Source organism: Mesoplodon densirostris, chromosome 19, assembly GCF_025265405.1.
Source record: "Mesoplodon densirostris isolate mMesDen1 chromosome 19, mMesDen1 primary haplotype, whole genome shotgun sequence".
Lineage (NCBI taxonomy): Eukaryota > Metazoa > Chordata > Mammalia > Artiodactyla > Ziphiidae > Mesoplodon > Mesoplodon densirostris.
The window spans coordinates 11838551-11866512 of NC_082679.1; the positions used below are offsets into that span (position 1 = coordinate 11838551).

Consider the following 27962-nt stretch of genomic DNA (forward strand, 5'->3'; position numbering starts at 1 on the left):
GCAATTCCATTCGTAGGCATGTACCCAACAGAGATGCACACGTGTCATCAGAGGATATTACTAGAATGTTCCTCTTCCTAGAGGCTTCCAAAGTGGAAACAGCAAATGTCCATCAAAAGAAAATGGATCAACAAATCATGTAATAGTCACACAGTGGAAAACTCCGCAGCAATGAAAAAGAGCAGGCTACTGATACATGGAACGCTGTGGATGACTCTCATAGACGTGGTGTGGAGGACAGGAAGCCAGACACATGAGACAGCGTGCTGTAAGACTGCATTGTTACAAAGTCCAAGAACTGGTACAACTAAACGATGGTGACAGAAAGCAGATCAGCAGTTACCTCTGGAGGGGGGCTGACTGGAAAGGGGCATGAGAGAACTTTATGGCTAGTGGCTACATGGAAGTAATTTTTTAAATCGTTGAGCTGTGCCCTTGAGACTTGTGCACGTCCCTGTATGAAAGTTTATCTCAACAAAGAGAGAAGAGCATAGTGACTTAGAGCTTGGACAGCCTAGGTTCAAATCCCAGATTTGTCACGTCTCAGCTGTGTGACCTTGGGCAGGTCACTTTCCCTCTCTGTGCCTTGTGAGGATTGAGTGAGCTAATACACGTAGAGTGCTTAGAAGAGGGCAGAGCACAGGGTGGGAGTTCAATGAACCATTAGCATTATCGCCTCCCCGGGTACCTCTCCAATATGAGAGGATCCGGAGTCTGATTCCCTTCCTCTCCCCTGTTCTGATCCCATGATCCCATCTCCTGGCGAATTCAGGTTGCTCTCACTCTAACCCTTGTGGGGCTACAACTCCGTGATTTGATGACTTTGAGATTCCATGACTCCCAAGCTCATGCCAGGCTAAGTTCCTGGGGTTCTGTGAATCACCCAGCCACGGGTGCCAGCACAGGGAACACCGTCCTGCCCACACCCCGGGTCCATAAAGCAAGCAAGAAACACACGCGGCTTCTCTGTCCCCACTGATATATTTGATAATTGTCCAGAACCAGAGACGGCGTCAGCCAGGGGGTGAGGGGGAGTAAAAAAGAGCCCAGGGAGGGGGCTGGGTGGCAGGGATGAGGAGAGGGAGAGGAACAGACACAAAAGAGAAAGAGGAGAGAGGCAGGGGGCGGGGCGGGGCGGGGGCGGGGAGAGAAGCCAACCAGAGGGGGAAGAGGGGGAGGGAGGCGGGAGATAACGTGAGGGGGCGGGGCCAAGGGGAGAGCGGGCCCCTCCCCCCAGAATACAAAATGAGGGGGACCGGAGTGGGCTGTCCTGGGCTTGAGGGGCAGGGAAGAGACGGGCGATGTGGTGGGGTTGAGGTCAGTAGTAGGTTTCCTTCTCCACCCAACCTGGAGAGACAAAGGAGGAAAGAAACAGAGACGAGAGGGAGACGGGCACGGAGAGAAGCACAAGCAGAGACAGACAGCGGCACAGAAAGAAACCAAAAGGGGCAGAGACACAGGGAAAGACACAGAAAGGAGGAGGCCCAGAGAGCCAGGAAGAGAGGAGTTGCAAAGAGGGTGGAGAGACGACGCAGGAGGGAGGGGTTGGGGGGAAACAGAGAGTGAGGTTAGTATCAGTCACACAGCGCTCTCTCGGCCCCCTTCCAGCTGCCCCGTCCCGTCCCCCCAGCCTCCCCCCTGTACCCAGTTAGCCCCTCACCCCCGGGGTTCCTGCGCAGGATGAGTTTGCGGATTTCGTCATAGACGAAGATGAGAAAACTGTAGGGGAAGGCACAGAACCACCAGCTGGGCCTGCGGAGACAGAAGAGCAGGAGGAGGGCGTCAGTGTGGGGCGGAGACGGGGCGGGGGGCGGGGGGGACACACAGGCAGGGTCCCAGAGGACAGGCGGGGCCGCACTGGGAGGATGTTCCCCTGGTCCTTCGTGCCCAAGGAGAGGGGTGCCCGGGCCATGGCTGTGGGCTGGGGTCTGCACAGCGCCCCCCTGTGAGGGCGTCCCGCGGGGAAGGCTCCCAGGAGGATCCTGGAGCAGGTGGTACGTGGCAGGGGAGGGGGCACTCACTTGAGAGGGTACATGCGAAGGGCCACGTCCATGCCGGGGCAGTAGGACAGGAAGGCAGCCAGGGCTGTCTCCTCAAACAACCCGAAGATCAGGATCTTGTTCCTGGAGGCACAGGCAGGGCTGGACCCAGAGAACTCGAGCAGGCACCCCCATCCCACCGAGACAGAGGCTCTGCCAAGGGCAGACGCACAGAGACAGACACGGAGACGCACAGAGATGGAGACCGAAAGAGGCAGAGAGGCACAGACGGGTCCAGGGAGATGGTGACACTGAAGTATGATGACAGAGACAGTGACACACAGGCAGGGGTATGAAAAGATACAGCAGGGAATTCCCTGGCTGTCCAGTGGTTAGGGCTCTGCGCTTCCACTGCAGGGTTCCATCTCTGGTGGGGGAACTAAGATCCCACATGCTGTGCGGCCAAAGAAAAAGATAAAGCAGATCTGGAGAGGGACCAGGGACACCCCAGCAGTGTGCACACGCACACATGGAGAGAGACAGAGACAGAGCCAGAGAATCCCAGATAGATGTGACCACTGGAGAGAAAATCAACTCAGAGGCACAACTGAAACAGACAGACAGACAGACACGGGGCGGGACAGAGAGCAGGCCCGGCGCCCGCGGCCCTCACTTCATGCCCTGCTGGAAGACGGAGTTCCTCCTGGTCTTGCAGATGATCAGGTCAGCCCACTGCACGACCACTATGCTCACAAAGAAGGCTGTGTGGCACGTGAACTCCACCACTTTCCTCTGCTCGTAGGTCTGCAAGGGCGATGACGTGGGTACCGGTCGGCGGTCAGTGTGGCTGCAGCCCCAGGCCCCACCCCGGGCCCACGTGCTCCTTGTCTGCGCCCCTGCGTGGGGCCCCAGGGCAAAGCGGGGACTCTGTCCAGATGGGATGCCCTAAGGGGCGTGTCTTCCCTCTGTAGTTCAGAGCCCCGCGGGAAGAGTCAGGAAATGTACGAGGAATGAGAAAGGGTAATGGTGACCTCAGTTGTGGACCAGAGATCCTGGGGGCCTCCTGAGGGGACTCCAGCTGGGCTTTGAAGGCACAGACAGAGATGGGGAAGAGGACAGCAAAGGCGTCTCGCCTGGTGGGGCAGAGAGCATGGCCGGTGGCCAGGACCGCGATGGGCTGGGGCAAGAGCGCCAGGAGGCCCCTTGTGTCCAGCGAGGATCTTGATGCCGCCCCTGGGGCAGAGGGACCATCATAGGAAGCTGCCCCTGCATGGTTGGGATGGCCGCCCCAGCCCAGGATGCTGTGGGCAGGGACCCCACCTGGGAGGTCCCAGGCCAGGCTGTGGGACCCAGCCCTACGCACCCACTGCTGCCCGTAACTGTCCTCCAGGTCGTTGACGGTGCGGTCATCCCAGTTCAGCCGGATGCCCACCAGGTTGCCAGGCAAGAAGCCATTTTCTGCCAGGATCACAAAGTAGGAGAAGAAGCCACCAAGAGCCTGGATCATTCCTGGGGGAGGAGAGAAGGGAGAGGAGGAGAGGCTCAGGTGGGGCAGGCAGCCAGCCCAGGGCACCTCTGAGGCCCCTTGACACCCACACCGCGAGGATGGTGAGCTACCCGGTCCTCTTGCCTGACATCATCCGGGGCTGAGCTCCTAGAGGGCCATCTGAGGGTGCCACCTGGTGGTGAGCCCCTGAGATTGGCTCCCTGGAGCAGGAACCTTGGAGACGGGGCTCTCCAGAGGGGAGAACCTGGAGGCTCCCTCCCACCTGCGCCAGGCCACCTGGACATCAGGAAACCCCTGAGGACCCCCTAGGCAGGAATGACCTCTCTAGGCCTCTGACCACCGCCACCAAGCCTCTGCCTCCTGGGACACTCCCAGCAACAGGGCGCTCAGCACCTGTAAGACTGCACACCTCACCTCCAGCAAAGATGGAGGAGAAGGCAGTGGGGCGTGGGGCTCACTCCTGCCCTCAGAGAGCTCACAGGCTGACTGGTCCTTCCCATCCTGGTGGTGGGTGGAGCAGGGGGAGTGGCCGTCCTGGGGCCAGCCCTGATCTGCCACTCAGTATCCCATGTGCTCCCCAGGTGCAGCCCCGGCCCTTTCCTGCGCCTGTGCCAGCCCCACCTTGGTGACCACCACCCGTCTGTAAGTCACTCCTTCCAAACCTCCAGCACCAGGTCCTACTTTTCACGCCATTCATTCAGCACAAGGTTTCTGAGCACCCACGGTGGGCCAGGCACTGGGCATCCAGCCATAAGCAAGGCAGGGTCCCCAGGTCCTCACCGATCTGTCCGTAGGCCATGCTGATGAGTCTCTCATTGACCAGCTTGTCCGTGCGTGGGTTCCTGGGCTGTCTCTTCATGATGTCACTCTCGGCAGCCTCGTACGCCAGCGAGATGGCAGGGACCTGGGCAGGAGAGGCCGGTAAGTCGGGGATGGGGGGGGGACCCTACCCTCCCGGAGCCTGGGGGTGGCCGGGGCCTCACCATGTCAGTGCCCAGGTCGATGCAGAGGATGGTGATGGTGCCCAGAGGCAGCGGGATGTTGGCCATGATGAACAGCAGGAAGGGCGTGATCTCGGGGATGTTGCTGGTCAGGGTGTAGGCGATGGACTTCTTCAGGTTGTCGAAGATCAGGCGGCCTGTTGGCAGGGGCAGGCTCAGACCTCGGCAGCCACACCAGGGCACCCTGGTCCCTCTGCCCTTTCCCTGCCCAGTCCATGCCTCCTTTCTAATCCATCCCCCCACCGACTGCCTTTCCATACAGATGCCCAACCATGTTGCCCCTGTTCAAACATTCTCAAAATACAACCACTTCGGAAGACTGCTTGGTAGTTTCTTTTCTTTTTTTTCTTTTTTTGGCCGCACAGTGTGGCTAGCGGGATCTTAGTTCCCCAACCGGGGATCAAACCAGTGCCCTTGGCAGCGAAAGCATGGAGTCCTAACCACTGGACCACCAGGGAATTCCCAGCAGTTTCTGTTCAAAGTTAAACATCCCTGCCTTATTGACCCAGCAATCCTCACCTTAGGTTTATACGCAAGAGAAATGAGTGTTAATGTCCACCAAAAAGCAAGTACAAGAATGTTCACCATGGCATTAGTTATAATAGCCCAAAACCAGAACTGACCCGCTGACCATCAGTAGGTGAGTGAATAAGTAAACTGTGGTCTGTCCACACAAAGGAATACCACCCGGCGAGAAAAAGGAACGAGCTACTGACACCCCCAACTCCATGGATGAATCTCACTGATGTTATGTTGAGTGAAAAAAAGCCAGACACAGAGCATTCATATCACATGATTCCACTTGGAAGAGGTTGGAAACAAATCCATGGTGCTGAAAGTCAGGATAGCGGTTATTTCTGGGAGGGGGGATATAGACTGGAGGGGACCTGATAGAACCCTAACAGGAGGCTGGAAATGTTCTCTGTCTTGATGGGGGTCCGGTGGTTGTGTGGGTGCGTGCGTGCATAAAAAGTCACGGAGCTGCCTGACTTTGTGTGAATGCCATATCCTAATAAAGATTCAATCAGTACAGTGTGTATAAAGTAAAAAGAAACTAAAGATGAACCCAGCCAGCCCCTCCCTCCACCTTCCCCCGTGTGCTGATGAGCAACAAGGTGTGTCATTAAGAAGGCACAGAGGGGGCTGCCCTGGTGGCGCAGTGGTTAAGAATCTGCCTGCCAATGCAGGGGACACGGGTTCAAGCCCTGATCCGGGAAGATCCCACATGCCACGGAGCAACTAAGCTCGTGCACCACAACTACTGAGCCTGTGCTTTAGAGCTCATGAGCCGCAACTACTGAAGCCCATGAGCCACAACTACTGAAACCCGCGTGCCTAGAGCCCATGCTCTGCAACAAGAGAAGCCACCGCACTGAGAAGCCCGCACACTGCAACAAAGAGTAGCCCCCACTCACCACAACTAGAGAAAGCCTGTGTGCAGCAATGAAGACCCAACGCAGATAAAAATAAATAAATAAATAAATTTATAAAAGAAAAAAAAAAAGGCACAGAGGACTTCCCTCATGGTCCAGTGGTTAAGACTCCACACTTCCACTGCAGGGGGCGCGGGTTCGATCCCTGGTCAGGGAACTCAGATCCCGCAAACTGCGCAGCGTGGCCAAAAAATAAATAAATAAACAGGTAGGACCCCATCTATCATAGCACCCTGTTGGTTTTCTTCTCAGCACTTGTCACAATATGTAATTATGTTTGTTATGTTACAATTTGTTTGTTAACTTGCAGAAGGCTGTCTCTCCCAGCTCCTTGAGGGCAAGGACCCATGTCTGCTCTGCTCACAACTGTATCTCCAGCCCCTGGCACCATACACAAGGTAAAGAGCCCAATAAATGTCTGGGTGGCGTGAACGCCTCCATGAGTGTGTGCTCTGCAGGTGCATGGAGGGTGTCTTGGGGATGAGAAAGGGTTAACCATGTGTCCTCTGGGCCATAGGAGACAAGGGATAAGGGCATTGAACCTGACACTGTAGGCTCAGCTTTTACTCACCAGAATTCTCTCTTATCATGAGTTATTTTTTACACTGGGGACATTTCAAATAGGAGAGAGAGACTGGAAGATAATGCAGCACAGCATGAACAGTGATTATTTCTGGATGGTAAGATTATGGGTGATTCCAACTTGCTTCTTAATGCTTTTCTACATTTTCTATAATTATCATGAATTACTTTGATAATCAGAATAAAACTGAATGTGAACAAGCCTCATCTGTGGCCGCATCCAGGCCCGTCAGGAAGTGATGCCCGGCAGCCCTGCCTGAGACCTTGAGGCCTTGCCTCTGTCTGCAACTCCCTTCGCTGGCACTTCTCTACGTGAAAATTCCCACATGGCCCTAGAGACTTGGCACAGGCGATCCCTGTCCACTTGGGGAGGCTCCCTTGGCCCCTGACACCAGGCTGGGTGAGGGGCCTCTTCAGGGCTCCCTCAGGACCCTCTGCTTCCCTGAGGTTGTACTTATGAGTATTTTTTTTTAAGACTTTTTTGATGTGGACCATTTTTAAAGTCTTTATTGAATTTGTTACAGTATTGCTTCTGTTTTCTGTTTTGGTTTTTTGGCCCTGAGGCATGTGGGGACCCAGCCCCCCAACCAGGGATTGAACCCGCACCCCCTGCATTGGAAGGCGAAGTCTTAACCACTGGACTTCCAGGGAAGTCCCTATGAGTATTGTTTTTTAATGCTTCTGAATGTGCCTTGCACACCAGACTGGGCCTGTGCTGGGCGACACTGGGACCCAGAAGTGCGTTGGCTGAGTCCTGCCCCTAGGGAGCCCCCAACTCCGCAGGGGAAGAAAACTGAAAAGGACAAGCTCAGGCTCTGCCGGGGGGCCTGGTGGGATTCTGTGGTCTCCCGCCGTGCATCTGCTGCAGCCCTGGCCTGTTCCCCTCCCCCTTCTCGGGCTTCATGCAGGGACCCCAGTCTCCAGGGCCACCTGGGCCAACTCACTCACCCTCCTCCACACCCGTGACAATGGAGGCAAAGTTGTCATCCAGCAGAATCATGTCTGCTGCCTGTTTGGAGACGTCAGAGCCGGCAATGCCCATGGCCACCCCGATGTCAGCCTTCTTCAGGGCGGGGGAGTCGTTCACGCCATCCCCAGTCACAGCCACGATGGCTCCCTGGAGGGAGAGAGGGTGAGGATGACGCCCAGAGGCCTGGCCCCAAACCCTCTTCTCATCAAGGACCCCGGAGTCCAGACCCCCGGCCCCCTCCTCCAAGGGACCCCAGCCTGAGCCCACCTGTCTCTGACAGCCCTCCACAATGATGAGCTTCTGCTGGGGGGAAGTGCGGGCAAAGACGATCTCAGTGTGGTTCTGCAGGATCTCGTCGATCTGCTCAGAGGTGAAGTCCTTGAGGTCGGTGCCATGGATCACACAGGCCTTGGCATCCCTGGGAAGGGCAGAGAGCATTCAGGACATGTGGGGCAGTGACACCTGTTGGACAGACTCACAGACAGGAGAGACAGAGGACCAGGCTCTGAGAGAGGGACAAGGGCTCTGGGGGTCAGAGATGAAGGGAAACAGGAGTAGGGGGCTGCAGTAGGAGGGATGGAGGGCAGACCTCAGGAAGAACCTTGGGACACTGGACTTAGAGGAACAGAGATATGCAGGCAACTAGGAAATAGAGACAGACACAGAGAGACATGAGGGTGGGAAAGCTAAGGAAGTCAGAACAGAGATGAGAGACAGAGAGAGACAGAGACAAAGACATAAAAGAGAGATGGGGGGCTTCCCTGGTGGCGCAGTGGTTGAGAATCTGCCTGCCAATGCAGGGGACACGGGTTCGAGCCCTGGTCTGGGAAGATCCCACATGCCGCGGAGCAACTAGGCCCATGAGCCACAACTACTGAGCCTGAGCATCTGGAGCCTGTGCTCCGCAACAAGAGAGGCCGCGATAGTGAGAGGCCCACGCACCGCGATGAAGAGTGGCCCCCGCTCGCTGCAACTAGAGAAAGCCCTCGCACAGAAACGAAGACCCAACACAGCCAAAAATAAAATTAATTAATTAATTAAGACCACATATTAAAAAATAAATAAATAATAAAATCTTAAAGAAAAAGAGAGAGAGCTGGGAAGAGAGAATGACGGATACAGAAATAAGGGGTCTCATAGAATCCTCTCAGATGTGAATTAGTAGCAGCCCATTTTAGAGAGGAGGAAACTGAGGCGCAGAGAGGCTAAGTGACTTGCCCAAGGTCACACAGCTCATGTGTGGCAAAGCTGGGATGCGAACCTACCCCTTGCTAACCCCACACAGCTGTAACACCAGGCTGCCCATCCTCACGATGGAAGAGGAACAGGACCCAGATGCTGAGTCAACAGAGGAGGCCCAGGAGGCGGGGACCCGCAGTCCCAGAGGGACCTGAGCTGGGCAGGGCAGGGCTTACCGGGGGTTGACCTGGCTGACGGGGATGTTGAGCCGGGCGGCGATGTCCTCCACAGTCTCGTTGCCCTCGGAGATGATGCCCACACCCTTGGCAATGGCCTTTGCTGTGATGGGGTGATCGCCAGTGACCATGATGACCTGCAGGTATCATGTGCAAACGGTCCAGGCTCACCGCTGGCCGCTGGGGCCCTGGCCCTGCCTTCCCTGCTGCCCCGGGCCACACCTTGATGCCCGCGCTGCGGCACTTGCCCACCGCGTCAGGGACGGCTGCCCGGGGAGGGTCGATCATGGACATGAGGCCCACGAAGCAGAGGTTGTCGGTGGTGAAGTTCACATCATCACAGTCGAAGGCAAAGCCCTTAGGGAACTGCTCCTCAGGCAGGTAGTAATGGCAGAAACCTGGTGCAGGGAGAGGGGCACAGGGGCTCCAGCCTCGGTCCTCCCTGCCTCCTGCCCACAGCTCCCGGCCCCAGCAGTCAGGCTCCCTAGTTGGCCAGCCAGTCAGTCAACACCCATTTCTGACAGACGCCTTCCTGTCTCATTCATTCATTCATTCATTCATTCATTCATGGTGCATTCTGGGAGGCCCTATTCTGAGCCAGGCTCTGGGCAGCCTCACAGCCGTCCTTACCCTCAAGGGGCCCCCAGAGCTGGCCCAGCCCCTGCCCCAACTTGGCTCCACCCTTGGTGCGCACCAAGCACGCGCTCGCCCAGGCCCCCGAGCTCGAGGTAGGCGTTCTGGAAAGCCTCCTTCATCTCCTCGTCCAGCGGCTGCTCCTTGCCCTGCAGCAGGATGGTGGAGCACCGGTCCAGGATGCGTTCGGGGGCGCCCTTCATCACCAGCAGGTACCGGTTGTCATTGGGGTCCTCGGTCTCGTGGATGGAGAGCTGTGGACAGAGCAGAAGGCGGCCGCGCCTGAGCCTCACAGGGCGGGACCCGGAGGCTGCCCTGCACCCAGCTGGGGAAGAGGACCCCCCCCCGCCGCCCCGTCCAGAGCCACGGGTGCCAGGACCACCGCCAGGCTCCCCCAGAGGGCACTGCCCAAATCTCTCTACCTGAGAGATCTTCAGCTGTTTCTCGGGCTCTCTCACAGAGACCTCTGCTCATCCCTGCCCGTTTCTGTCTCTCCGTCCTGCAGATATTTCTTCCCCTCTGTGTCTCTCTCACAGAAATCTCAGGGGTCCTTAGGATACGTGCTTCTCTCTCTGCCTTGCCCGACAACCTCTCATCCCACATCTGACCCATCACCGAATCTGGTCAGCTCACCTCTGAAGTACCCGGATTCTGACCTCTTCTCACCCACCCTGCCCTCCCATCCAGCCACCACCATCTCTCACGAAATATCACAGCAGCCTCCACACTGAGTTCCTGTTTCTGCCCTCCCCTCCCCATAACATTTCCTCCCCATGGCAGCCAGAAGGAGCCTTTAAACTATGAGAGTCACAGGACTTCACTGGTGGCCCGGCAGCTAAGACTCCACGCTCCCAATGCAGGGGGCCTGGGTTCAATCCCTCATCAGGGAACTAGATCCCACATGCTGCAACTAAGAGTTCGCATGCCGCAACTAAAGATCCCTCACGAGGCAACGAAGATACTGTGTGCCGCAGCTAAGACCCGGCACAGCCAAATAAATAAATATTTTTTTAAAAAATGAGAGTCAGTGAAAAATGGTGCAGCCACTTTGGAAAACAGTCTCTGGCAGTCCCCCAAAAGGTTAAACAGAGTTACCACATAAGCCAGCAATTCCCAGATATATACCCAAGAGACATGCAAATGATGTCCACACAAAAACTTGGGGGCGAATGTTCATAGCAGCATCATTCATAGTAGCCAAAGCGTGCAAATAACCCAAATGTCCATTGACAGATGAATGGATAAACAAAATGTGGTCTATCCATACAATGCAAAATTATTGAGCCATAAAAAGGAATGAAGCACTGATATATGCTACAACATGGAGGAACCTTGAAAACATTGTGCTAAGTGAAAGAAGCTGGACATCAAAAAACACATATTGTATGATTCTGTTTATATGAAGTGTTCAGAATAGGCAAGTGCATAGAGACAGAACGTAGACTAGTGGTTGCTTAGGGCTCGGGGAGACGGTGGGGGAGGTAGGGGGATAAAGCCGAGGAGTGTGAGGTTGCTTTTTGAGGTGATGGAAATGCTCTAAAACTGACTGGGTAGGGACTTCCCTGGTGGTCCAGTGGGTAAGACTCTGAGCTCCCAATGCAGGGGGCCTGGGTTCGATCCCTGATCAGGAAACTAGATCCCACATGCATGCCGCAACTAAAGATCCCGCATGCCGCAACTAAGACGCGGCGCAGCCAAAATAAATGAATAAATAAATAAATATTTTTAAAAAACCTTGACTGGGCAGATGATAGCACGTATCGGTGAATATACTAAAACTATTGAATTATGCACATTAAGTGGGTGAGCTATGGTGTGTGAACTGTATCTCTCAATAAGGCAGTTTTTAAAAATGTGAGTCAGGTCCCATCTTGCCTCTGCTCGGTGGCTCATGTCCCCCTGAGGGTCACACCCAAGTCATGTCCACAAGGCCCTACGGGACCTGACCCAGCACCCACTGCCCTCCCCTCCCACCACATTTCCTGGCTCAACATTCCCTGGCTATTCAGTACATCAACACACTCCTTCGTCAAGACCTTTGCACACGCTGTGCCCGCTGCCCCCAGATGCCTGCAGGGCTCCCTCCCTCAGCATGGTGACTGGCTGACATATTCCAAATTTCCTAATGTCCTCATGCCTTTGTCATTGTCTGTCTCCTGGCACTAGAGCATAAGTTCCCTGAGAGGAGGGACTTCACTGCCGTCTGTAGCCCCAGCACCTAACACAAGTGCCTCTGACACGTAGTTGCTGCTCAAAAAAATATTTGTTGAATGGATGAATGAGATCTCTGGCCGGTTCCCACTCTGCTGCAGGAAGATCTTCACTCCCCTGCTGCCCACTCCAACAGAGACATTGCGCTCACTCCCGGGTCTGTGTTCCTCTCTCCACTGGGTGGATATTCTTGGGCTTATTTTATAGATGGGGAAACCAAGGCTCTGGGAAAGTTAATAACTTGCCCAAAGCAGGAGGGCAGCAGGGCAGAGCTGACTGCTTTTCGGGCATCGTAGAGGAAGTGAGATCCAGGTCCACTCTCCTGGAGAGCCTAGGGTACCTGGTATTTGTTGGTGGAGTTGAAGGGGATCTCAGCCACTTTCTTATTACGTTCGCGCATCAGCTTCACGGAGCCGGAGGACAACTCGATGCACTTGAGCAGGGCAGACTCGGAGGCGTCCCCAGCCACATCCCTCTGTGGGGAGAGAGGGCTGTCAGAGCAGAGTAGCGCGGGGGTGGGCAGGGGCCAAGCTGAGGCGAGCGGGAGGCCAGACCCACCTTGAGCACAGGGATGTTGTCCTGACCCCCCTTGAAGACGGCACGGTTGCAGAGTCCAGCAATGTGAGACAGGGCCACCCAGGTGTGTGAGCTCTTGTCAAATGAAGTCCCTGAAAAAGGTACGAGTCAGGGCTGGGGGGTGTCCGGGAGCCAGGCCCCCTCGGTCCTGCCTGGGCCCCACCCTCACCTGACTGGTCCTCAGTGGTGTCGGCCTCGTGGATCTGGTTGTCGAACCACATGTGGGCGACCGTCATGCGGTTCTGGGTGAGGGTCCCTGTCTTGTCCGAGCAGATGGTGGATGTGGAGCCCAGGGTCTCTACAGCCTCTAGGTTTTTCACAAGGCAGTTCTTCCGAGCCATGCGCTTGGCGGTCAGGGTCAGACATACCTGGAGTGTATGGAAAGGCAGGGGAGTTACAGGTAGAGTCAGGGGGTGCAGTTGGGCCAGCAACACAACTGCTAATAACCCAACTGCCCAGCCCAGAGAGAATCCTGGGCAAAGAATGGGGTGTCGCCCAGCCACTCCACCCAAGGTATAGACCCAGAAAAATGGGCTCAGGTGCACCCCAAAGAAATATACTAGAATGTTCATAGCAGCAACATAATAGTCCCAAACTGCAAACAACCCAAATGTCCACTAACAGCAGTAGGGACAAAAAAATTGGGGAAATAAAAGATGGGAATACTATACAGCAGTGAAAAAGAACAAGCAACCACTGCCTACAACTGCATGGGTGAAATTCAAAAACAGTGTTCAGCGAAAGATGAGCCAGAAACAAGAATTCCTGCTGAATGATTCCACTGATGTGACGTACAAAAGCTACACTGTTTGAAGCCAGTCTATCCTAGGGGTAACCCTGGGGTTGGAGGGAAGGGGCTGAACAGGTCTTGAGGGGGCTTCTAGGGAACTACATCTGGGGGCAGCTGACCTGGGGTGTGTTCAATTGCCTCCAGCTCATCAGGCAGTACCTTCATATGTGCAACTCTTGTTTGTATAGTGTAGGTCAATAAAAGGCCTTTGACTTAGAGTAGCTTTGAATATGCTAATATGGAAAACTTTGCAGGATTTATTAAGTAAAAGCATCAAGGAGCACAATAGTATTTCTAGGATGGTCCCTTCTGTGTACCCTGAAAACAATTACTACACACGTGGCAATATGCCCACCGTTGCCGGGAACAGGGCAGACAGCCTGCTTCTGGAGGGGGGCTGACGGCTGGGCAGTGGGTCAGGACTGTTATTTTATTTTTTTAACTATTTTAATGTATTCTTTAGACTTTTTACCATGAGGTTGTGCTTCTTAATTTTGTAAGTTAACTCCAAAAATGATAGGGCTGGGGCTTCCCTGGTGGCGCAGTGGTTGAGAGTCCGCCTGCCAATGCAGGGGACACGGGTTCATGCCCCGGTCCGGGAAGATCCCACATGCCACGGAGCGGCTGGGCCCGTGATCCATGGCCGCTGAGCCTGTGCATCCGGAGCCTGTGCTGTGCAACGGGAGAGGCCACAACAGTGAGAGGCCCGCGTACCACAAAAAAAAAAAAAAAAAAAAAAAAAAAATGATAGGGCTGTTAGCCCTTTCTGACTGGCAGTATTTCTCAAGATGCTTTGTTGGGTTTTTTTTGGTTTTTCTGGGGGGGGCCATGCCTCTCAGCTTGTGGGATCTTAGTTCTCCACCAGGTATTGAACCCGGGGGCCCTCAGCAGTGAAAGCGCGGAGTCCTAACCACTGGACCGTCAGGGGATTCCCTGTTGGTCTGTTTTGTCAATGAGGCCTTATGAGCCCCAGGACCCTCCTCATTCAACATGTGGCAGGCTTGACCCTTGATGTCCAAGTTGCAATCAAGATTGTTGCCATCGGGCCCCAGCCCCCTCCTCCCTCAGACCCGAGGGTCCGGGCCTTACAGTGACAGTGGCCAGCAGGCCCTCTGGGACATTGGCCACAATGATGCCGATGAGGAAGATGACAGCCTCGAGCCAGGTGTATCCGAGGATGAGGGAGAGGATGAAGAAGGAGACGCCCAGGAAGACAGCCACGCCAGTGATGAGCTGGATAAAGTGCTCGATCTCAATGGCGATGGGCGTCTTGCCCACCTCCAGCCCGGAAGCCAGAGTGGCGATGCGGCCCATGACAGTGCGGTCACCCGTGGCCACCACCACGCCCCGAGCTGTGCCTGTGGGGTCAGAGGGGACTGGGCTGAGCCTCAGCGAGCTTCAGAGGGACCCCGAGCCCCTGAGGCACGTCCATCTATCTGGACGAGCCCGGCCCCACCTGGGTGCCCGAACCGCCCCTCCCCCCTGCCTCACCTTCCACACAGTTGGTGGAAAAGAAGGTGATGTTCCGAGTCTCCAAGGGGTTGTCGTGAGTGCAGTCGGGGGAGCGTGTCTGGGGCTCTGATTCGCCGGTCAGGGAAGAGTTGTCCACCTGGGGACACAGGAGACAGGTGTCAACGGCGGGCCTGGGGTCAAGGGGCATTTGTCCAGAGGAGATTTCAAGATTTTTGTTTGTTCATTTGTTTTGTTAATGAGGCTGAAGGCTGTGTCCCTGGAAGTCACAGCTAGAAGTCTGGGTGCCTGTGTCTGGGAGGACAGAGGTCGGGCTCTTGAAGCTGGGGAGGGTACATGGCTTCTTGCCAAGGCCTAAGGTACCTGTAGGTCTGAGGGAGGAGGACCTGGAGGTCAGAGGTACTGGATCTGAGGGAGGAGGGGGCCTGGACTGCAGGGTCCTGGGGGAGGAGGGGTCCGGGGGCCTGGACTCTTGGGTCTGAGGGAGGAGGGGGCTGGGGCCTGGACTCCTGGGTCCTGGGGGAGGAGGGGTTGGGGGCCTGGACTCCTGGGCCACTCCAGGAAGGGCAGAGCTGGGCCCCAGGCCCCTGGCCCACCTTGCAGCCGTGGGCTGAGATGATGCGCAGGTCGGCTGGGACTCGGTCTCCGCCCTTGATCTCCACCAGGTCCCCGACCACCACCTCCTCAGCATTTACCTGCATCTTCTCACCTTCCCGGATCACCAGGGCTTGCTGGGGGTAGAATGGAGAAGAGTCACCTCCCTGACTCCCTCTACCTGGGGTCACTCGGCATAGCCTTGCCCGCCTGTTCACTTCCATCTGGCCCCTTCCTGGGTACCCCTCACCTGGGGGACCATGTTCTTGAAGGATTCCATGATCTTGGAGCTCTTGGCTTCCTGGTAGTAGGAGAAGCAGCCGGTGATGATGACCACGGCCGCCAGCACGATGCCCAGGTACAGCTGTGGGGAGATGCAGGGTCACAGCCCGCCCTGGAGCAAGTCCCCACCACCCCCATCCCAAGGTTTGTGGAACCTGGGAAGAGAGCTTTGAGTCACTGGGGGTCTGTATTTGTATGTCTGACCACAGGTTGTATCCATTTGAGGGTCTGTGTCTCTGTCTGCCTGTCCATGTTTGAGTCCCTCTTTCTTTCTTTCTTTTTAAAAAATGTTTGTTGTTTATTTATTTATTTATGTATCTCTATCTATTTATTTGTTTATTTATTGGCCGTTCCCTGACCAGGGATCGAACCCAGGCCCTCGGCAGTGAAAGCACAGAGTCCTAACCACTGGACCGTCAGGGAATTCCCCTGTGTCCCTCTTTCTGAACACAGGTGTGTTTGAGCCTCTGAGTCTGTCCATCTATTTTGTGGGTTTGTCTGTCTTTCTGCCTGTGTCAGAGAACCTGAGTGTACGCTATTCTCTGTCCATTTGTCTGTCTCCGTTAAAGTCAATGTGTCTATCTGCCTGCCTGCCTGGCTTTAAATTTGTGTTTGTGTTTGTGCTTGAGTCTCTGTATGTGGATCTCTGTCTCTGTCTCTCTCTGTTGGTCTGCGTGGGTCTGAGACTCTGAGTCTGTCTGTTTGCCTGTTTAGGTTTAATTTCTGAGAATACTGTCTGTACTTGATTCTCACATCCCTCTGTCTGTCACCAGGTTATGCCTGAAACTCTGTGTGTGTTTGATTTCCTATGTCTGTCTATCAGTAAATGTCGGTGTCTGTCTGTGCCTATGTGTCTGAACTGTGTGGCCGTGTTTGCATCTGTGTACAAGCGTGACTGTCTGCACTGACTCTCTGCACTGTTGTATATATGTGCATGTGTGCACATGTGTGTGTGCAAGGATCTCCATGTAGTCAGAATGTGGGTCTGTGTTTATGGGCATCATGTCTGCTGAGACCGTGTGTGTCCCATGTGTTGAGAGGATGGGACAAATCAGCAGGTGCTTGTGCCTGGGTCTCTATGTGAGCCCACTCACCGTTTGAGCATCTTTCAGGCCATGACCACCTGCTGGTGTCTATCCTCCAGGCCGCTGAGGTCACACAGCTTTGGGATGGACCCCCAACTCACACTTCTTACTGTGTGACCTTGGGCAAGTTACTTGGCCTTTTTTTGGGGGGGGTCAAGCCATGAAGCTTGTGGAATCTTAGTTCCCTGGCCAGGGATCAAACCCGTGCCCACTGCAGTGGAAGCATGGAGTCCTAACCACTGGACCACCAGGGAAGTCCCATACTTCGCCTTTCTGAGTCCCAGTTTTCCTCATAGCTTCTCTGGTTCTCTCACTGGGTGATTGTGAAAGTTAGATGAGAGAAAGTTGGAGGCTGGGCTTTGAAAAGTCTAAAGGGAGAAGCTGGGTGTGCACATGTGTCCCTACATGTATGAGCCCTTGGGCACGGCAGGGTGGAGGGCACTCACGTTGTCGCCAGAAGGATCGTCCTCGGTGCCTGCCTGGATGCCATAGGCCAGGAAGCAGAGGATGGCCCCGATCCACAGCAGGATTGAGAAGCCCCCGAAGAGCTGGCGGCAGAACTTGACCCACTCTGGGGTGGTGGGCGGCGGCGTGAGCGCGTTAGGCCCATCGCGGGCCAGGATCTCCTGGGCTTTGCTGTGGGTCAGACCCTAGGGGACACAAGACTCACACAGAAGCCTCCCGGAGCAACCCTGGCACCCCCAACACTTCCCGAGTGCCCCCAGGCACCCAAGGGTCACGGCTTCCCATCCCCTCCCCCCTCGGACCCTTCTCCCTCCGGCCCGGCCCCACCTGCACGCAGTCGGTGTTGTATTTCCGGCAGACCTCTTCCACTGACATCTTGTGCTCTGTCTGAGGAACAGGAGTTTGGGGGGATCGGGTGAGCGAGGAGGCCGGGCAGGGGCGGGTGGGGCCTGCTCTGGGTGGGTGCAGAGAGTGGGACTTACCATAGCCACCTCCTTTTTGAGGTCATCCAGGTCCCGGCGGTCTTTGGTGCCCTTGCTCTTCTTGGGCGAGCCCTTGTCATCTTTCTTGTCCTGCGAGGTGGCGACACGATAGCTGTCAGAGCCACCAGACTGCGGGCGAGAAGGGGTTACAAGGGGACACCAGCCCTGCGTCTGTGCAGCTGCGTCTCTGGGCAGGGGCTGGCTCTGGGGGCTCAGTCTGTCTCTGCCCTGCGGCTCTGGGTATCTCTCAGAACCCCTGAGTCTCACCTCTTCCTACTGGCCTCTCCGTCTCTGGCTCCATGTATCTCTGGGTCTCTGTCCCTGAGAGTCTTCATCTGGGTCTGCCTGTGTGTCTCTCTCTCTCTCTGTAGGTCTCTCCCCTTCAGTCTCCATGTGTCTTTTTATCTCTTTGTGTCTTTTTCTCCCTCTCCCTGGGCACTTAGTCTGTCTCTTGCTAGGTCTGTCTGTCTCTTGCTACGTCTGTCTCTCTCTCTTGATCTGTCTCTCCAGGTCTCTGTTTGTGCCTCTCTGTCTTATTCTGTTTTGTCTCTGTCTCCTTGTACCTCTTTATCTTTCCTTCTCTTCATGTGTGTGTATCTCTGTCTCTCTGTGGCTGTTTCTCTGATCTCTCTCTCCCTCATCACTTCATATTGTCCATCTCTCTCTCTCTCTCTCTCTCTCTCTCTGAGTCTCTGTGTGTCTCTCTTTGATTTTGGTCTCTCTCTGATCTCTGCCTCTTTATGTTTTCCATCTCATACAATATCTGTTTCTATCTCTTGAACTCTCTCTCCCTGAGTCTGGCTGAGTCTGTCTCTCTGGGTTCCTATCTCTTTCCCAGTTGGTGTGCAGGGATCTCAGACTGTCTCCGAGTGTCCCTATTTTCTGTCTGTATCTTTCTCCAGGCTTCTCTCTGCTTCTCTCTGATTTCATCTCTCGAGGTACCTCCTTTTCTGTAATGCTTGGTGTGTCTCTCCCTAACTGTCTCTACTGTTTCAACCATCTTGTTGGTCTATCTCTCACGATCTCGCTCAGCCATCTTCCCCTCTATCCCTGCATCTCTCCCTCTCCGAGTCCATCTTGGCATCTCTGTCCTTCCAGTTGAAGGTCTCCCCATATATCATTCTCCCTGTCTTTCCTGCCTGGCTCTTTTTCTGGGCCTCTCTCCCCAATCCCATGGATGTCTCTGTCTCTCAAAGGACCCAGCAAATCTTGGGAGACCCCACAGGCCTGGCAGGAAGGGGAAGGAAAGGGCACTCCAGGTGTAAGTCACAGCTGGGACCAACGCCTGGGAGGCAGCCAACTGTGCACAGGGGTGGTGGCCTGGCTGGACATGCAGCCAGTCCTGAGGGCCTTGACTGACAAGCTGTGGGCCTAGACTCTTTCCTGGGGGCTGGTGGGAGCCATGGATAGGTTTGGACAAGGGGTTGGCATGGTTAGGCCTCTGGAGGACAGACTAGGAGCTGGCTGGGATTTGGGGTGCAGAACAGCAAGAGGCAAAGGCCCCCGGGCTTGGCTAGAACTGGATGTAGCATGAGGGGGAGTGACTGAAGTTCCAGTTTGGGGACCTGGGCTGATGGGGAAGGCAGTGTCCTTGGAGGCTGGCAGGAGGGGTGGGGTGAGGCCGGGTGCTGGTAGAGGAGCGCTGACAGATCCTACGGGGCCAGGGCCAAGCTGGGATCCCAGGCTCAGTCCAGCTCAGTGCTAATCCCCTCGTGACCTTGTAGAGGGTTGAGCTGCCTGCTGTCTGCTCCCAGACTGGGAGGCTGAGCCTGGGAGGCTACTGCAGCCTGGAGGCCTGGGAGCCTGGGTTTCAGGGGGTGGGAGGGAGGCTTGGCTCTGGGCCAGCCCTGCAGCAGCACTGCGTCTGACATGGAACATGGAGGCTTGGGGGACAGGGAGGACACTCCTCCACCCCCAGCTTCAGGAGGGGTCTCAGACTCCACAGAGGGGTAGACCCAAGGATGGAGAGAGTGCAGATATAAGGTCATGGGCACAAGTTAGAGAAATAAGAGGAAGGCAGGAGAGGAAAGAGATGGAGGCCTAGAAGGCAGGAGAGGAGAAGTTGGGAAGAAAACCAGCTGCCCACCCCGAAACCTCAGGGAAGGCTGGGGAGCGGATGCTTGGGTCCCTATGAGGCCTAGGGGTGGGTTCCTGGACTCCTGGGTCTTAGGGGGGAGGGGCCGGGGGCCTGGATCCTGGGTCTTAGGGAGGAGGGTCTGGGGGCCTGGATCCTGGGTCTGGGGGCCTTGGACTCCCGGGTCTGAGGGAGGAGGGGCCGGGGGCCTGGATGCTGGGGCTGAGGGGGGAGGGGCCTGGATGCTGGGGCTGAGGGGGGAGGGGCTGGGGGCTTGGATGCTGGGGCTGAGCGGGGAGGGGCCGGGGGCCTGGATCCTGGGTCGTGGGGGAGGAGGGGCCGGGGGCCTGGATGCTGGGGCTGATGGGGGAGAGGCTGGGATACCCCAGTCCCTGGCAGACAAGCCTTGGCTCCTCCTTGCCCTTGCCATGACCAGACTCCCTTGGGGGCGGGCTTCCATCTGTTAGAGGGGGAGCCGAGGCTTTCCCAGTCAAGGCAGGAGGCCCAGATGGGCGCACTGCAGGGCAGGAGGGAGCACCTCTGAGGGTGGGGGACACGCGTGCCTCGCTGCAGCCGGCCTCTGCGGCTCCTCGCCATTTTCCATGCTGTCCGCCTCCCCTGACACCTGCCCAGCTCACGCAGCCTCTGCCCCTCAGCCTGCCTCTCCCTCCCCCTTTCAAGGTGTCTGAGGCCTCATCTCAGCGTCTCTGCCTCGACCTCCCCTTTTGCTCTCTGTTCCCTCTTCCTGTCATTCAGGCTGCCTCTGGTTGTCTCTGGATAGGAAATGTCTGTCCTTGGGTCTCCTCATCTCAGCCTCAGTTTCTCTCTTTGTCTCTCCTTGTCTATGTCCCACTCATGTCTCTCTTCATCTTTCCATGTCTCTCTGCCTGTGTCTGTCTCTTTGTCTCTATGTCTCTTTTTCTCTGTCTCTTTCAGAGCATCTCTTTCAGTCTCTGCCCATTTCTCTCTGCTTTCCATGTCTCTGCCTCCCATGTCTAAAGAGCCTCACTTCTCCTCCTGGTCTTTTCCTAAGACCCTCCCGCTCCTTTTTTCTCTAAGGCACTTAGCCCCAGTCCTCTCCTCCAATCTGACCTCAGCTTCCCCTCCATTTCCACTTACCTGGAAGCCATCACTGACTCCCACCTCCCCCTTCTCTCTCCCAGTCCCCTCCCCACCCAGTTCTTCTCTCCTTCTCCCCTCGCCCACCCCAAGCCACAGATCTGCAGCCCCATTCCCCAGCTCCATCCCTGGGCCCATCAGCCTTCATCCACCATCTTTCTCCTCATCCTTCATACTCCCTCTCCATTAGCCTCTCCCATCCTGACTCTCTCTCTCTCTTCATCCCACCCAGCCCAGCCCACCCGCCTTCTAGCCCCCCACGGCCCCGCTCGACACGCAGGGAGGAATCCAGGGCTGCAGCGGGGGTCAGGTGGTCAGCCAGGGGAGGAGGCAGCATCTGCTGGAGAGACTCACAGACAGACAAGGACACACGGACACGGAGGAAAGGGCATAGCCAGGCATGCACAACCCCTCCCCCCATACACACACGTACGCATTTGCATACATACGCCCTCAGCCAGGCTCTCAGCCTCCCCGCCATGATTCTCCTGCTCCCCCCAGCCCCTGTGTCTGCTCCCCCAGATTCGGAGCTAGACACACACTGCAGCCCCAGGCCACTCCGCATTGCGGAGCACCCCCATCCGGGCCTGGAAGGAGAAAGAGAGGTCATCTGGTGTTCATCCCATAGTCTGGACCTGTCCCCGCCTGGCCAGGGAAGCAGACGGGCTTCAACGCCCCCAGACACAAACACCAGCTTTCAGACACACCCAGACACGGTTGCAGACATTCAGACACAAACCCGGGCCACACAATCGCAGGCGGACGGTGCTGCAGGGCCTGACAGAGCCAGGAGCACACACACGCACACATGCACACGCACACATACGGCTGAGCAGGCAACCGCACCAGGTCAGGCAGAGATGCTGAGGGCGGGTCCGTGCCCCGCGGGCCCCGCACACAAAGGACACACCAACATGCGCCACAGACCCCCGCCCAGCCAGGCGGCCCCGCACACACACTCAACCAGAGACACAACCACACGGACGGGCTGGGTCAGCCGGCTCACAGGTTCCTGAACCCGGGTCCCGGAGAGCAGGGGTCCCAGAGTCCCCGGCCCCCGCAGACCCCCAATCTCACAGGACCCACAATGTCACACACACACACATCGCATCGCCCGGCCGGCCCGAGCACCTACCCCCATCTTGGCGGCTCCGGGGGACAGGGGCAGGCGGGCGGGGCAGGGGCCGGGGCAGCGGCCTCAGGGTGGGCTCAGGCGCGGGCTCGCGCTGGGGGGCTCTGCAGCGCCCGCGCCTCGGTCCGCGCGTCCGTCCGGCGGTCAGCCCCACCGCACACAGTCTGCAGCGGCCGCCGTCTCCTCCTCCTCATATGCCCGCGCCCGCAGGGGGGCCGGCGCTGGCCAATCAGGGGCGCCGCCGCTCTGATGGACGGCCCTCGGCCCCGCCCCCGGTACTGCAGCTGTCCTCCCCGCCCCCCATCCTCCGCAAAGCGGCGGCGAGGCGGCGTAGGGGGAACGCTGCAGGAGGCGGAGAACCTGGAGACCCCCGAAATGAGGGACCTGGAAATCCCCGCAGTGTGGGGTGTCGGCTCCGAGGAAAGGGCGCCGAGAGTGGGAGAAGCCCAGAATCCCCCTCACTGTGTGCCACCAGAGGGAGGAGTGCGCTGTGGAAGGTGGACACCACCGGGTGGGGGGAAAGCCCCGTAAATCACCGCAATAAGGCAGGAGAGCCAGCGCACCTTCTTCTGCAGTGAGGCAGGGGGGAACCCTGGGGACTGTGGGGTGCTGTTCAGGAGGGGGAGATGGAGGGGGCACAAGGGGCAAGGAAGACCCCACAGTGAGCAGGGAAGCTGCAGTGGGGGTAGGAGCCCTGATCCAACGAGGCACAACTGCACAGGTACACAAGAGACACATCACAGCCAGAGGATTCCACGGAGCATCATACTCACACATGACCATCACCCAGACAGCACAGATGCTGTGGACACACATACCACTCACCACCAGTTTCACAATCACATTCCATCACACACCAGCTAATAGCCTCCCACACACCATACACTACCCCATCAAACAACCCCAGGGACTCACAAACATGTAGAAACGAAACACACATAGCACACACACCTTGCACACCCCATCACACCATAGAATCAGAGTCATAAAATGCCATGTAGATTAACACACACCCTCAAAACACAACCTCACAGATATGCACATCACATACTCCATCAGAGCTGGCCTTAAACCACCTCACATAAAGAGCCATAACCATAAAATCCGTGGACCCACAAACCAGTACACATCTACACTCAGCACCATAGCACACCCACAGGCCTCACACTGCCCCAGACACCACTTGAGGTTTTGTGAACACTGTTTCATCGTCACACAACATCACACACACTCCTCCCCAATATATCCAGGCATAAGCAAAGGCCCACAGTGCAAAATTGCCCAAGTGTTGCTAATTGTGAATGACAGACAAAAGGTGCACACAGACTCACACACAGCACAATAATTCACCGACACAGATCACACAGCACCATCCCACACACCTCACACACTACACACATCATGTATTGCAGTGCTATCCCATACACCTCTGCTGTAGCTCCAAACACACCCCCAATGCCCACACCCACACACCACGCACATCCCACCTCGGTATGTATATACACACACAGATGCACAGCCAGCACCCACACCCCAGGCCTGTCACATACACACAACACCCTGTCAGCCACCCACTGGAGCCTGAGGTGTTACAGCCTCCTACCCCCACCTCTCTGCTCTACGAGGAACACTCCCAGACTCTCCCTGGGAATGGCAGAAGGGGCAGAGAGCAGGCAAGAGCCCGTCCCTGTAGCTTTCTCAGAATGTGGGTATCCTCCCTACCTATGGGAGTGGAGATGTGGGGGACAGGCAAGGGGCACAGAGTAAGCCTGGTGTATAGCAGGTGAGAGGGGAAGGTTAAGGACCTGGTCACCGAAATGTGTGAAAGAGTGAAGGCCAGAGTGAGACACACAAACAGAGAAAGACAAGAGTCAGAGATTCAAAGCCACAGAAAGATGGGCATGGACAGGGAAACTGGGCCAGAGAGTAAAAGGGGGCAGGGAGGTGGGTTCCTTGGCTTCCCCCAGCACCCAGAGCCTCAGCCCAATCCTGTGCTCTGACCCATCCCCTCCCTCCCCGCTGTCCCTTGTTGCCATGGTAACAAGGAGGCCTCATATGCAGCAAAGGAGGCTGGGCTTGCAGACCTGGCCTGTCTCCATGGAGACTGGGGAAGGAGGGGAGCCACATCTTCTAGCCCTGGTAGTTGCCCCCCTACAACTCTGCCCCCTTCCAGGGGGAGGGAGGGAAGGAGGGAGAACCTGTCAACATATTATCTTTTCCCCCTCCACCTTGTCCTACAGGGATGGGCTTGGACCATGGGAGGGAGATTGGGGTGACAGAGAAGCCTGGGGATGTCAGGATCCCAGGAGATTCTCGGCTTTCTCTCCTCCTGCTTTCCAGCTGGACTGGGGGAGACCCAGGTCCCCCACACCACATCCCAGACACAGGCTCATGTCCCCCCCTCATGCACTCCTCAGCCTGGTGAGACTGATGACTGTGCACCGTGTTCCCAGCGCGAGGCTTTGCGGAAGTTGGGTTGGGGGGGAGGGAAGATTTATGAAGGTCACAGGGATGGATGGGGACAAGAGGACTCGGCAAGAGAGATGAAGGGAGAGACTAAGAGAAGAAATGGACACACAGAGTTCAGAACCAGAGAGAGGCAAATAGGAACAGAAAAACAGAAACACCAACAAAGACAGAGATGGGCAAAGACAGAAATGAGAAAACAGACGTAAGAGGCAGAACAACAGAATTACTTAGTGAAGACGACAGAGAGACACAGGGACATAGAAAGCCAGGCAGACACGTTTGGCACACTGGGAAGACTTAGGGATAAAGGCTGGGGAGACCGCAGAAATGGGGTTGGGGGAGACTCCGAAACGGGGAAAGACCCCAGAGGGGATCTGCTTGGTATTGGAACAGAGAGGGAGACAGGCCAGAAATGTCTGCAATCATATTCTAGTCACCCTGACAGACTGACAGTCCCGCCCAAGGGCAGAGACATTGATTAGTCTGTGAGAGATGTGGAAACAAGAGAGACCCCGAGACACAAGCTCATCCCCACACCTGTCTCTGAGGGGCACACACACGGCAAGGGTCTGAGACACAGAAGAGGCCAGATGGAGACTGGGGGCGCCGTGTGCCAGGCGGGGTACCCCGGAGTGTGGCCTGCCCAAACACTGAGAAGGCAGGCGGGTCCTGCAAGGGAGACGGCAATGCTGCGCGCCAGGACCGCCAAGCCCAGCAGGCCGGTGCTGAACGGACAGCTCCCGAGCTCTGGGCCCCCTGCCCGAGGGGCGGGGCCCAGCCTCGCTCCTTTCCCTCGCTTGGTCCCTCTCTCTATCTAGCGTTCCTCACTGCTCGGGCCCCCTACCGTCCTCATCTAGTTTTCTACAGCTTCTTGTCTCACCTCTGTTCCACCTCAGTCTCTGCTTCTCTCAGCCCCAACTCCCCGGGTCTCATTAATTTCCCTGTTTTCTCTGTCTCCACCTCGTCCCCTTCTCCATTCCGTCTCACCCTTCTCCCACCTCGTCATGGTATGTCTCCCTGTGTCTCCCCCTTTGCCCTATTTCCCCATCTCTCTCTGCTCCCCCATAGTCTCTCCCCACCTCTACCCCATCTCTGTCTCTTCCCTTTCTGTCTCTCTGCCATCCTCTCCCCATCTCCTTCTTTCTCTCCACCTCTCCATCTCTCCCCCTGGAACTCGGCCTCGTTTTGGCTCTGGCTGGGTGACCTTCACTTGTCTTCTCTCAGCTGCAGTTTCCACAGAAACCTCCAGCGGGGCGGGGGAGGGCGTGGCCAGAAAGCAGACCCACCCTTCTCCCCGCTCAACCAGCCCTCGGCCTACCCCGCTCCACCTCCTCCCTCCCCCCCGACTGGGATTTCTCACCTCCTCTCTTGAGGGCTGGGGAGGTACGTTTTCAGAGAAACACAGGGTCACAGTCACACAGCTGAAGATGGGCTCACGGATGTACACACATACACACACGCACATGACTGCAAAGTCATGACAAATTACCCTGGCCCAGGCACACACTTGCCACCGTACGGGCCACCCGGGCACCACCACACTGAACTGTTCGCTCACCCTCCCCTCCCCCAGCCCCATCTGGTTTCTGTCTTTCTATGTCTCCTTTTCCTGGTGTCTCCGCCTCTCCAGATCCCTGTATCTCTCTCCATCTGTCTCAGGGTCTCTGTCGCAGCCTCCTTCTGCCCTGAGAGAAGGTCAGTGGAGAAGGGCCAGCTGCCCGGACCTGGGCTGACCTACCGTCTGTGGGCAGGGCGGAGAATCGGGAGAGTGCAAGAGTGACCATCCAGTCTGTGGTTCTCAGCAGACTCCCTGGAGCGGGGAGCCCAAGCCTTCAGTGCCCTCGCACCCCTAGGAAATGAGACCCGGGTATCCCCAGTTTTGGGGTTTTGTTCTTTTTTTATTCCAACGGGGACTGGGGTGTGGCAGGGGGAGGGATGGGGGCCCAACTGACCCCCTCCCTGTGGGGGTCTCATAGAAATTCCGAGGTTTCTCCCCAAAAAAAAGAGAGAAAGAGAAGAGTCGAGGGGCACCAGGGGACACCCATCTGTCCAGAGGCCTCCCACTTCTCCAGAAGTGGGGAGGGCTGCGTTAAGTCTTGGGGAGCCCGAGCAGTCCCAGGATGGGGTTCTCCCCGCGAACTGCTTTCCGCTTCCGGGAACAGCCCCTGCAGTCCTCGGCCCCTGGAGTCCTCGGTTCCTGCGCTCCTCTTGTTCGCAGTGGGGGACGGAGTGCGGGTGTCCGCGGCACCCTCTGGCGAGTCCATTAGGGGGCGCAGGCAGGTTCCGGAGCCGAGCCTCAGACTTCATCGGGAACCGAAGGCAAAATCGCGGCGTCCGGCGCGCGGGGGCACAAGTCCCGTCCCTCGCCCACCAGGGAAGCGAGGGCGGCCGGGGCCTGGGGCGAGCCCAGTCCCTGCGGTCAGTCCGGTCGCCCGCCCGGCCCCGCCCGTGATCACTCGTGTTCGGCCAGCTCGCGGGGGCCGACGGGGCCGGGCCGGGACCGGGGCGGGCTGGTGGCTTCAGCGGGGGCGCCCAGGCCACGCGGGGGCGCGCCGGCTCCGGAGGCCCGCAGCGCCTGGATGCGCCGGCACTCCTGACAGACACGCACGTGGGTGCAAGGGGTGGGGGCGGGGGGCCGGGCCCCGCCGGGCGGCCCCGGATCGTCCAGGAGGCGCTGGGGGCCCCCGTGCGCGCTGCCCGCATCCCCGCCCGCGCCGGCGGAGTAGAGCTTGCCGTTGCTGAGGCGCATCTCGCGGACGGCGCGTAGCGATAGCAGGGCCCGGCTTGGGCCTCCCGGGCGCCGGCGCCGGCGAGAACGCGACGTCTTGCGGCAGGACACCGCGTGCCGCAGCTCCTGCAGCATCTCCTGGCACACCGACACCTGGGGGCGGCGCGGGGCGCGGTGGTCACTGTCTGCGACCTCCTTGCCGCCGCCCCTCCCCCCTCCTTTCCCCTCTGCCTCTCGGCAACCTTCTCCACACCCTCCTGCTCTCCCTGCCCCACCCCTGTGTCCACCTCGCATTCTCTTTCCTGCACGCCCTTTCACCTCCTCTCTTCCTTCCACCCTTTCCTCCTTTCCCATTCTCTTCCCTCACAGTTCCCTTATTACCCCGTGCTCTTCCTGTCTCGTCTCTCCACCTCTCAACTCCTGCGTCTCCTCCACCTCTCGCTCCCGTCTCCCTTCTTCTTTGGATTTGTTCTTAAATCTGCCCTTCACCTCCGGTCCACGCTCCCCTCTTCCTACTCTTTCCTCTTGCCTTTTCACTCGGAAGTTTCTAACTGCTTCTAGTCCTTCCCTCGTACTCGTTCTCCATCCTCGGCCACTGATTCACGCACGCACTATTGCCAGATGTATTTGCTGACCGCCTACTGTGTTCCAGGCACTGTTTCAGGCACTGGAGATACAGCAGAGAACAAAACAGACAGAAGTCCCTGCCCTCATGGAGGTTATATTCCAGTGTGCAGAGACAAAACATAAATATGTAAATATAAGTTGTACGTTAGATGGTGATGAGGGCTTTGGAGAAAAATTAAATTGGGAAAATAGGTGGGGGTGTGGGTGGGGAGTGATGCTGAATTTTGAGGCGGGTCTTTACGGGAGACTCATTGAGAAGAGGACCTGCAAGTAGACAAAGGCAGTGCAGGATGAGCTGCGTGGGGCCTGGCAGGAGGGAAGGCAGACAATTCAGCTGG

At 56.9% G+C, this 27962-nt stretch overlaps 2 protein-coding genes across 7 annotated transcripts in view; both read right to left on the bottom strand.

The window, feature by feature from the left end:
• Nucleotides 1-1307: 1307 nt before the first annotated feature.
• Nucleotides 1308-21815, bottom strand: ATP1A3 (ATPase Na+/K+ transporting subunit alpha 3). Of its 2 annotated transcripts, XM_060085556.1 has the most exons (23): nt 21804-21815; nt 17476-17565; nt 17321-17380; nt 16975-17178; nt 15412-15525; nt 15164-15298; nt 14589-14706; nt 14187-14455; nt 12477-12675; nt 12290-12399; nt 12072-12206; nt 9582-9774; nt 9110-9285; nt 8888-9024; nt 7740-7890; nt 7451-7619; nt 4470-4624; nt 4267-4390; nt 3343-3488; nt 2653-2783; nt 2022-2123; nt 1661-1752; nt 1308-1347 (listed from the first exon to the last, which is right to left on the bottom strand). In XM_060085556.1, the coding sequence occupies exons 1-23, from the start codon at nt 21807-21809 to the stop codon at nt 1319-1321; spliced, it is 3045 nt and encodes a 1014-aa protein (XP_059941539.1). In that variant the 5' UTR covers nt 21810-21815; the 3' UTR covers nt 1308-1318. The 2 variants fall into 2 exon arrangements, with proteins under 2 accessions (XP_059941539.1, XP_059941540.1); XM_060085557.1 differs by lacking the exons at nt 15412-15525; nt 21804-21815 and having other exon boundaries at nt 17161-17178; nt 17476-17559.
• A 4341-nt stretch (nt 21816-26156) lies between these two features.
• The window catches only part of GRIK5 (glutamate ionotropic receptor kainate type subunit 5), a 50962-nt gene continuing 49156 nt past the window's right edge, over nt 26157-27962 (bottom strand). For all 5 annotated transcript variants that reach the window (XM_060083294.1, XM_060083295.1, XM_060083291.1 and 2 more), the window contains one exon: nt 26157-27150. In XM_060083294.1, the coding sequence (XP_059939277.1) occupies nt 26722-27150 (429 nt within the window). In that variant the 3' untranslated portion in view covers nt 26157-26721. The remainder of the gene's footprint in view (nt 27151-27962) is intronic.